The sequence below is a fragment of the Ricinus communis genome, chromosome 9, assembly GCF_019578655.1.
Source record: "Ricinus communis isolate WT05 ecotype wild-type chromosome 9, ASM1957865v1, whole genome shotgun sequence".
Taxonomy (NCBI): domain Eukaryota; kingdom Viridiplantae; phylum Streptophyta; class Magnoliopsida; order Malpighiales; family Euphorbiaceae; genus Ricinus; species Ricinus communis.
The window spans coordinates 1,771,389-1,782,435 of record NC_063264.1 but is presented as its reverse complement, the minus strand read 5'-3'; the positions used below and the strand labels follow the sequence as shown (position 1 = coordinate 1,782,435).

General features: G+C 35.8%; 2 protein-coding genes across 3 annotated transcripts; both read left to right on the top strand.

Moving 5' to 3' along the window:
- The first annotated feature begins 213 nt into the window (after nucleotides 1–213).
- LOC8278730 lies at nucleotides 214–5,837 on the top strand. Its single transcript, XM_015717863.3, has 12 exons — nucleotides 214–488; nucleotides 575–758; nucleotides 854–922; nucleotides 1,007–1,105; nucleotides 1,839–1,918; nucleotides 2,025–2,829; nucleotides 3,299–3,993; nucleotides 4,425–4,509; nucleotides 4,600–4,651; nucleotides 4,759–4,808; nucleotides 5,051–5,098; nucleotides 5,203–5,837. Exons 1-12 carry the CDS (start codon nucleotides 214–216, stop codon nucleotides 5,377–5,379), a joined length of 2,619 nt encoding a protein of 872 aa, XP_015573349.2. The 3' UTR covers nucleotides 5,380–5,837.
- Nucleotides 5,838–6,628: 791 nt separating this feature from the next.
- On the top strand, nucleotides 6,629–11,002 carry LOC8278731 (ubiquitin-like-specific protease ESD4). 2 transcript variants are annotated; one of them, XM_002516881.4, is made up of 8 exons: nucleotides 6,633–7,750; nucleotides 7,881–7,960; nucleotides 8,035–8,227; nucleotides 8,621–8,701; nucleotides 8,798–8,917; nucleotides 9,544–9,647; nucleotides 10,023–10,095; nucleotides 10,645–11,002. In XM_002516881.4, exons 1-8 carry the CDS (start codon nucleotides 6,986–6,988, stop codon nucleotides 10,705–10,707), a joined length of 1,479 nt encoding a protein of 492 aa, XP_002516927.1. In that variant the 5' UTR covers nucleotides 6,633–6,985; the 3' UTR covers nucleotides 10,708–11,002. The 2 variants fall into 2 exon arrangements, with proteins under 2 accessions (XP_015573337.1, XP_002516927.1); XM_015717851.3 differs by lacking the exon at nucleotides 10,645–11,002 and having other exon boundaries at nucleotides 6,629–7,750; nucleotides 9,918–10,047.
- The last annotated feature ends 45 nt before the right edge of the window (nucleotides 11,003–11,047 follow it).

Genomic DNA, 11,047 nt, shown 5'->3' with positions numbered 1-11,047 from the left:
ATTATTATTTGAAAACGCTGCGTTTCGTGTGCGAGTTTGTGCCTTCTGTACGGTGTCGGTACATATATGACTGACTGATAGAAGATATATTTAATACTCATTGCCCGATACAGACACCCAAAAAGAAATAAAAGAAGCTTTTTTCTCAGTTCTACAATGGCTAAACAACCTTAATATTTAGAGAAAGAAGAGAGGAAAGACCAAAACCTGACAATGGAAGGCCAATATACACAGCAGCAGCAGCAGCACCACCAACCTCGTTCTTATGGACCTCACCAAATGAAAATGACAATTCAGCCCTCACAACACTCAGACAATGATCGAAGCAGCAGCGAACTCCGTGCACTTGATTGTAATCTCACTTCTCTTTGCGATCACATCCAAGTTGAGGGTTTTAATTCTGGTTCTTTCTCCGATGTTATTGTTCATGCTATGGGGTCCACTTATCACCTCCATCGCCTTATTCTCTCTCGCAGTTCTTACTTCAGGTCTCATCAATTTTTCTTAATTAATTAATTAACTAATTCTGAAATTTGATCAATTGAATTTTTTATTTGCACTTTGCTTTTTGCAGGAATATGTTACACGGTCCATGGAAAGAAGCTAGTTCACCAATTGTAACATTACACGTCGATGATAAAAATGTTAATGCTGAAGCAATTGCTATGGCTTTAGCTTATCTTTATGGTCATCACCCTAAACTTAATGATAGCAATGCATTTCGTGTTTTAGCTGCTGCTTCTTTTCTTGACCTTCAGGTATTTGTAATTATCACATTACTTCCTGCAGATCATTTCTTTTTAATGCTTGGATTCAAATAAATATTTCGTCTTTCCTTTTTCTTTTTTTGTAGGATTTATGTGCTATATGTACAGATTTTATAATTTCTGAACTGTGGACTTCTAATTTCTTGGCTTATCAGGTTAAGTTTGAATAGTTGCTAGTTTTTTATGCAGAATATTCGTGCTACTAAAGTTTTATTACTGAGGGTCTATTTGTAAATTAGGTATTTGCGGAGAGTCAAGATTATGGGATACATGGAGAGCGTGTAAGAAATGCTTGCTGGGGTTACCTTTGTCAGAGTGGCGCCATGGAATTGAAAGAGGTAAAAGTTGAATTAATTAACATTTAGTTGCATATATATTGTAAATTGAGCAGTTGCAATCTATGCATGACAAAACTAGTCAGATGGGACAGGAAAGTTGAAAGCATATGAAGTTATCCACAATAAGAAGGATAATACCTTATGATTTCTATCAGTAACATTATGGGATCAATGTGTAATTTATTACTAACCTTAATTTTATTGAATGATACTTGGAACTGGTATACTGAATACTGTGTTGGTATATCTTTTGGTAAAAGTTCTATGATTTTATGCTGATTTCAAGATTAATGTCTGTGCTGTTAGTATTTGAATTATAGAGGGCCTACTGAAATGAGATAAATTCATAGTATGAAATTTTAGGTTTTGATGAGCATATTTTAGCCAATTGTTTACTCTCTTGAAAATGTCTTCTAACAGTTTTAGGATTTTTGGAAATGCTAGTAACTTTTTTTTTTGTTGTATGATATGCTGCACAATTCAGTTCGGTTTGGTCCTCATCTCTCTCTTTTTGATTTTGAGTAATTAATTTTTTGGCTGTAATGCTTTTTTTTTTCTTTGTGCACTTTGTGGAAATCATAATTCATGATGTGTTAGAATATTCTTTTGCATTTTTGGTTGCTGTATTGTAGCTAAGTGTGATCTTTCTTTTATGAGATTTGAAGTTTTGTGTGTTCATTTTCTGAATTCGGTCAATCATCTTTCCGAAGCATTGATCCTTCTCTTCTAGTAGGTGCTTCCAAAACTTTCTTCTCAAACCCTGCATGCGTTACTGACCTCAGACGAATTATGGGTACCTAGTGAAGAGAAACGGTAAGGATAGGTTGCCAGTTGCCACTGGATTGGGTTGTACTGGGACATTGGTCGAAGTTTATAAAGTTCAGTAGCTTAATATTTTCTTTTCTTTTTCTGTTAAAAGGTTTGAATTGGCATTGTACACACTTCTTGTCAAAGGTGCTCTTTGCAAGACAGAACATTCTGAGCAAGGAACTTCCAGTTCTGAGATGATTGCAGGTCTTCATTCTGACTCTTCAAAAGCAAAGGGAAAAAATTTGGCTGATAGTTGCTCTAGAAAGAAGCTGGAATCAGAATTAGGACGATGTTTACAAGATGAACTAAAAGGTCAGAGTGCAGCTCACAGTCTTCTAGTTGAACTTATTGATTCTGCGGGTGATTTTGAAGTAGTAGTGTCTGATTCTTCCCAGTCAAATCTGGTCACTGTTCCTCCATCTGATCCGAAACAATCTTCCTCATCGACAAATTCATTTTCAGAACTGAGTGGAAATAGAACCTCATGTTCTTATATTGAAATGCCAATTGGTGTTGGAACTAGTGGACTAGGGACCAGTTCAGTGGCTATGGAGGGGCCATCTGAAGCAGGCTCATACCATTTGAATAGTAACCATTGGGTTGCAGCAGATCAATCTAGGCATTGCACATCTACACAACCATCCTGCAATGGACTCATGCTGAATGATTGGGGAAGATGTAGCATGCCTCATCTTTCATGGGGTGGTAGGGTTGTTGGCAGAAGACAGGTAAAAGATCATGCTAAAGGGAGTTGTGGGTTTCGTGGAGAGGAGTATGATACTTTTGTCAATATATTTGAAGGGGGTTCACTTTTATATTGTAACATGTCTTTTGAGGCACTTTTAAATGTGAGAAAGCAGCTTGAAGAATTGGGTTTTCCATGCAAAGCTGTGAATGATGGTCTTTGGCTTCAGGTTTGTTGCTGACACCTGTTTGCTTCTAATTTTTTCAACTTCTCTGCCATATAGAACAGACTTGTATTGAGAAGAGTCTGTACTGATTTCGGATCAGCTTTTGACACAGTAATTGAACTATTGATCGTAAGTCATGGAAGCCACTAAGTTCTTTGTTCCTAACAATCTGATCTGTCACAGTGTTTTGAAACATGCACTTTTTCTTTAATTCAAACAAGAAATTTCTACTGGGGTAATGAGGCTAAAGCTTTCCATTCTCTTTGACTATTAGAGTTGCATCTTTTCTATTTCAATACAAGTTTTCACTTCCTTTTTGTTTCTTTTTGATTTATCAATGAAGGTAGAGGGACTCGATATGCACCTACCACTGGGCTAAGCCTATGAATGCAAGTTTTCATTTTTTTACTATTGCCTTTAGTTGTGGCTGTTATGAGGACACTAAGTCTTTTAATTGTTGGCCATTGTGTAGATGCTTTTAAGCCAGAGAGTGCATGAAATTGGTGCTGACACATGTAAAGTTTGCTGCTTCACAAGTACGGCATGCACTTGTAGGCAACCCTTTGGGTTTTCACAAGGGGTCGCCACAACAGGTTATTACATGCATGAGCATGATCATAACAATTCTTCTGGTAGCATGGGAAATGTATATGTTGCTGATTCTACTCAAGGCGAGGGAAATGGACTCTTTAGACCAGTCCGAGTACATATTAGGGGACCTATTGATGGGCTTGCGGGAATTGGACGTGGAACTACATTTGTGCCAACAGCTGCATGGCCTCCAACTCGTTTTGTCTTTTCCCGTGTGCCTTTTGGTATGGGTAACAGAAATTGCCAGCAATCTATTGCTAATGAAGATTCAGAGAGTAGAACTGATCACATTGGAGACCTAGCAGGAGATGGGCTGACAGCTCTGGTTGGGCTTAGCCAAGGAGGGAACAGTGCCACTAATGTTCAGGGAGAGCATATGGAGAGAGGCTATGAGACAGAACTGCAAGGAAGATTATCTGGAATGTCCATTTCAGCACCAAGTACCAGTGGTATTGCTGTCCAGATGCTCGAGTCACCAGAACATGCCATTGGAATTGAGTGGGAGAACACAAACAGTTCCTCTATATCTTTAGATATGAAAACACCTTTGAATCATTTCCCTCCGTTTCGTTTCGGGTGAGTTATGATTTCTATTCAGGACTAAGTACTTCTATTTCTTAGCATTAGTAATTCTCTTTTGATAGATGTTAGACTGGGAAATTTCTGCTGATGGCACTATAGGTGGATGTGTTGACTCCTTGTCAATTGTCACCGACTAGACCTGGAAACATTCTGTCATTCATAAGTCTGGAGTGTTGCTTGCACAAACCCATCTGTTTCCCTCAGTATTTTTTTACCTAATTTCTGAGAATCCCAAGCTCATGCTTAACCTCATCTGCTAGTATCAAGCATAGGTCATCTTGCCTTCTTCCTAATTTGGATGACAATTCCACTTCTAACACATAATGTTTCATGTCCTTTTTCTGTTCTTTCCCTTGAGTATAATCAATGGCTGCCTTTTAACTGCTCTATGCCTTATTTGTCTGAATTGGCCATGGATACCACAGGGTTGAATTTGAGGATGTCCACAGGCTCAGTGATGGCCAAGTCAAGCACTCCCTAGAATACTTCTATGCTGGCTCTTTGTGGAAGGTATCTGAAATAAATAAAAAAATCATACTTCGTTCAATTTTTAATGTTCTTACACAGGTTAAACTTAACGTATTACATTGGATTTTATAGGTTAGTGTTCAGGCCTTTAACGATGAGGATCCTCAAGGACGCCGAACTCTTGGTAAATTGACCAGAAATTATCTCTCTTGGAACTTGCTATTTTATGGGTAACAAGATGAAAGAAAATATTTTGTAATTCAATTGTTTGAATATTTTATGCCGATTCAGGATTATTTCTTCACCGAAGGAAGGCAGAGATTACTGATATCATTAGAAAGGTTAGCTTTAAGTGTGGCAAATTAAAGAATGAGATGCTATATATTGTCACATATGAATAGTTGTTTCTTCTAACTGCTGCATTTCATTGGCTTTCATTTCTTTCTTTTCCTTCCATGGAAACATCTTCTGTGATTGTTCGTTGATATCACTTGAGAAACTGATGTGTCTTGCTGTTACTACTTCCTAGTTCCTATAATTAGATTATTAATTAGCACTCAAAATCAAGCCTACCTGCTTTCAGGTTCATATCTATGTGGACTCTCGGGAAAAGGTTACTGCTCGATATCAGGTGAAATTGCAGCTGAACAAACTGTGTTAACATAACTATATACACATAGTTCATGGAATGATGTTTGTTAATAACATGGGATCCGTTATGGCTTAATTTCTCAGTTGATTTGTCCATCAAAGAGAGAAGTTATGGTGTTTGGAAGCTTTAAACAGCGAGGAACACTTTTACCAAAAGCTCCCAAGGGGTGGGGCTGGCGAACTGCTTTGCTATTTGATGAGCTCGGAGAACTTCTCCAAAATGGGACCTTGAGAGTGGCTGCTGTTGTGCAGCTTGTATAAACTTCAAAGGTATCCATCGTTAATAGAGCTGACCGATGCACATGGCTCACTTGTCTTCCACTATTTCAGATGCAAGCCATAGGAGTACTCTCCTGTTGCCCCATTATAGTTTCTTTGTTGAGCCAGCATGATAACTGGAGATCATAACCTTTTCATTTATCAACTTTATAAGGATTTTAGTGGATCCGCAATGTCTGATCATGCGACTCCAAGTTTTCTCTTGATGCAGAGCAGATTGTAGTTAGAAGATAAGTCTGCTGCTAAGTTTAGAATAGTCGGCCAACGTTGAATGAAAAATTGTTGGCTGGTTTTACAAAATGTTCCTTATATATATATATATATATATACACAAATCTAAATCTGTATTAACATTTATAGTTTTTTATTGTTTATTTGTATGTATATATAAATGAACATAAAATATACTTGAGAGTAGTAAAGTGCAATTTGATGCTTAACTATTATTATGTGCTTACTTGTGTCCAACCGTACTAACATCTCCATCTTATTAAAAATTTCACCATTAAAATTGTTTTGTTCAGGCCTTCAATATTATTTCTGTAACCATTTGAATCAAAATTTTAATATTTTCTTTTTACATATTGTTGACTCTGTTTTCCCACAAATCATATCAAAGCCATTCCAACATTATTCAATGAACTGTGATGTGGTTGATAATCTTGTGAAGTTTTTATCTTATTAGTTCACAATGTGGTGTAATATAATATTTTCTTTTCTTCAAAATATATATTCTCTATTTGTTTTACATAGAATGCATTTGTAATACTAAAAATAATTAGTGAATTTGATCTATTACTAAATGAGAAACTGAAAGAAACTTCATTCCTGGCAAAGTATCACTTCCTCATTGAGAAGAATTGGTATCACTGCTTTGTTCTTTTAAGAAAATACTCAACTCGAATTACAAAATGAAAAATATTTTAAAAATCATTAAATTATAACATTTAAAATGAATTACAATGACATAAATTTATTTACAAATTTAGTTTATTAAAGCAATAGATTCCATTTAAGGAACTTCTCAAGCTCTCGCATCTCTAATTCTATATTTTTATATGAAAAAAGAAACAAATTAATTAGGAAAACTATAATTACATTTGATTAGCTGACAGGTACGCGTAATTTGTTGACTTGGCTCTTAAAAGTGATGCAGTCACCAGCCTCAACAAATTTCTACTGGTCCACAGATGACGCGACGCAAGTGTCACTAAATATTTTTGTGCCGCGAGAAAGAGAAAAGAAGTGCCCAAATCAAAACCCAAAAACAGTAAAATATGAAATAAACCCTCAAATCCGATTCCAAAAAGAAAAACTCTCCTTTCTGTGTGTTTCCTATTCATTGCTTTTTCAAATTTTCGGTTTTTACCCTCTTAACATCAAAATTACGCTTTTTTTTTTGTTTATAATTCTAATCCAAAATAATCTCTTAATTTTGCACCTCAATTTCTCTTCTAGGGTTTATCTCTTGCAACAAAAGAGAAGTACCTTCCATAATCAAAACTGCTCCTATGATTACTGCATGCAATGCTTTCTAGTAAATGGGTTGTAAGTGTTTAGGGTTTCTAAGCTTTAGATTATTCGAAAAATGGGAGCTTTAACAAGCTACAGCAACAAGCGAGATCCATTTTCAAATACTCCTGATTTTCACATTTCAAAGAAACCTAGATTGTCTTTCATGCATCAAATTTCAAACCAAACCCTAGGTTCATCAAATAGTACTGTCTCTAGAATCTCACGGTACCCAGAAACTAAAACTACCTCAAAGTTTCGCAGAGAAGTTCATGCACCTTGTAGAATTTTGAAATTTGGGTTATCTAGGTCGAAAGACATTGATTCTAGTGAAAAAAATAAATCTTTAGGTGATGATATGGGTAATTTCTTGAGTAACAAGCTTGATTTTGCAAAAAGAAGTGCAATTGGTGCTTTTAGGTATTTGGTTAAAGAGAAGCAAGTAACTGATGTTGATAATGAGTTTGGAAGACATGAAAAGGAGGTGTTGATATCTGAGGATTCTAGCATTGAGGAAGTCGAGGCTATTGAAGCAGATTATGGGGCTTTGGATGACAATAATAATAATAATAAGGATGATAATGATGTTAAGATTGTGGAGGAAAGATCAGTGGTTACTAATGATGGTGGGTTACAGAATGCTGGGAGAATGTTGGAGTCTTTGGTATTGAATGGTGAAGTTGATGTATCTAGTCTTGAGGCTTATAAGAAGTTGTTGGAGAATGCTGAGAGGAGAAACGGGAGATTGCAAGCATTGGATTTTGAGATTGAGGCGAATCAGAAAAGATTAAGTTTTTATCAGTCAATACGACCTGTGAAGAAACCTGAAGAGGAAGTGCAGGTATTGTTCTTTCATGCTTGAAATTCTTCTTTACTTGTTTTGGCAATGGGAAATGTAGTTTAAAATCATGGTGGAGATTTTAGTGTGTTATTTCTAATAAGTGGTTAAAAGGGTGTTAATTGATTAACAGGAGATACCTAAGGAACTCTTTATCCCTCTTACCCGGGAGGAAGAGACTGAGGTTAAACGTGCATTTTCAGCTAACTACAGGTACATTTAACCAATTTAAGTTTTTCTATAATGCACTATCTGCTCAATGTTATAACTGGGGTCCATTTTTACAGGAGGAGAGTTCTGACCAGTCATAAGAATTCAAATATTGATATTACTGGAGAAATCTTGCGATGCCTTGCACCAGGGGCATGGTTGAATGATGAGGTGATAAATGTCTATCTAGAGTTGCTGAAAGAAAGAGAAAAGAGAGAACCAGAGAAGTTTCTGAAATGCCATTTCTTTAACACTTTTTTTTACAAAAAGGTTGGTAGTGTGACTGCCCTCATCTTAGACTTATGCATACGAATTGTTTAAATGGGTCTCTTAGGAACTTTTGTTTGTGCAAAAGAGGAGTTTGGCATGTCCTCAAATTTATTCTTCTTCTGTGTGACCCTTTATGATGTTCATGGTTTTGTGGTAATTACTTTCATTGGTCTTAAATGCTTATTATTTATTTTTGTATTATGTTGTTTTTATACATAATTTGAATTGAAAATATTGTTTTCTATATATTCTTGTCTTTTTTGTTTTTTAATTCTTTCTCCTGGACATAACTGCGCTCGTTTGTTGGCTTTATTTGCCTATTGAATTCTATGTGTCAGTATTCAATATATTTTTTTCTTTTCTGTTTTAATCCGAACTCAACTTAATGTGCAGTTATTGAGTGGGGATTATAAAGCTGTCAGAAGATGGACTACAGAAAGGAAGTTGGGATACTTCCTGATTGATTGCGATAAAGTAAAATCGCGCCCATTCTTTTTATTTGTCTCTTGATTTCTTTTCCTTTTATGGAAGTAGCACTTATCCTGGAATGAATTTTGCCACTGTGCTCAGATATTTGTCCCTGTTCACAGAGAGGTCCATTGGTGTTTGGCAATAATTAACAAAAAGGATCAGAAGTTCCAATATCTTGATTCACTCAAAGGAAGGGACTTCAAAGTGTTGGAAAATCTGGTATGATTTCTAATGGTGCTTTTAGACTTCATTTGTTGAGAGACATACAGCTAATTTGGTTTAAATAGAGATTTCAATGCTGATCTCTTTCGTTTGTCGCTTAGGTTATTGCAGATTTTTAATATTGGATTGATGACATGAGTGCATTAGAAATTGATTAATGACTGTAATGACCATTTATATCCTCTAAAAGATGTGCCTGGCATTGCAGCCGATGAGTTCCAATAGGATATCAATATCAGTAACTTTTCCCTTTGTAGTTAGTCTTGTCAAATGTAGCAGCAGTTCAGCTCAATCAAATTGCATTGGGGTTTTTCATGTAAGGATATTACTTAGATAAGATCTCCCATTTATGAGAAGGGTAAAGGAAAAATAATAATGTTTTCTTAAAACATAGAGATTGTGGGTTGAAGTCACTTAAGTTTACTCTAAGACTTTTCATCCCTGACAAGGGTTTGAAATATCATAGGAAATTTGGGAAGGAGTTGGATTTACTAATATGGAGTTGCATGTATTTACTAATATGGGTTGGATTTACTAATATGGAGTTGCATGTATTTGTGGTTCGACCTCCTGATATCTGCTGCTCTGAGACTTGGCTAATGTCAACCATTGATGCGTGCCAGGCTAAATATTATGTTGAAGAAGTGAAGGACAAGTGTAAAAAGGACATTGATGTAAGTAATTGGGAACTCGAATTTGTTGAAGATCTTCCTGAACAGCAGAATGGGTATGAATTCTCTCTTCTATTTCTGTTAGTAATAAACCTTCTCTCTTTTTTTTCTTTTTTGAGAACAATAAACCTTTTTTCTTTTATGATAGATCCGAGAGAATTCTATTGGTTGAAATCTTTTGCAAAAAAAAGCATAAAATACAGTTATCTTTGTCAAAATGATCATTAAATTATATAGTATATTTATTTATATTTAATTTAAAGTAAGGTTTGTGGACTGCCTCATCATTTATGGTCATCAGATTCCTTCTTTTGTTCTTCCCTCAGCACTGCCGTACTAGTGAAGCTCCAATCTGACTGATCCTTTTTTCCTTCCCGGAATCAATTCCACTTCACTTTATTTTCTGAATCAACATAGTATTTTCTCAACAGGTATGACTGTGGTGTGTTCATGATCAAATATGCAGATTTTTATAGCAGAGGCATAGGGCTTTGTTTTGGCCAGGTAAGAAATGTCTGAAGCAATTCACATGGATGATAATCATGGTAGAATTGCTGGGTACTTCTCTTTTGTTTTGAAGATTTGCATTATGTCTGTAATTTGCCACCATTGACCAGAATTAGTTGAATCTATAACATGAAGTATCAAAAAGGATCTCTATTTGTTTGAGCATATAGTCAGGACGAAAGCATCCCCAACTGTCTTGTGTGTAAAATATGGGCTTTAGTGACACTACTGGCTGCGAACTTTTATTTGCTCTTTGGGCCTGTTAAAGTCAAGAGAGCCTGTTTTCGATGGTTATCCAATGAACAAGTGCCATACGTATTGAATGATAAATTATGTCAACATATAATGCAGCATCCAAGCAATTCATATGTTCTAATTCATGTATCTTATTTCTGGTGACTTCACTGAAAACATACGAGCGCATTGTAACTGCACGTTTTATGATTGCGGAGTAATCAAATATTAATTTTTCTTGGTACATGGTTATTATGTCTGCTTTAATCTAAAGCTACATTGCTGTTTGTGTTTTTTCTTTTCATTCTGAAGGAGCACATGCCCTATTTTCGGATGAGGACAGCCAAGGAGATCCTGAGATTGAGAGCTGACTGATGGAATGATGTGCATTTTGTTTCAGCAATTTCTGCAAATAGCAGATCCGCGAATTAAACAGATGATTAAGAATACTTGTGCTTACCTTGTGAATAGAGAGCATTTTTCAACCTTTGTCAAAATATGTGGTAGCAGCTAGCAAGGCGGTTTTGGTTTGTCTAGTTGGATTGATTGATTGTTCCATAAGTGATGGGTGATGCAGAATTCATAGCAAACGAGGCAGAGCTTGGTTGCTGGTATTTACACCATGTTAATGCAAGTTTGAGTTCTGAAAAAGATTTTTTGTAGTAGACTAGGTCTTGCTTTGTAATTTTTCACTTACACAACTGTTCCTTTTTTT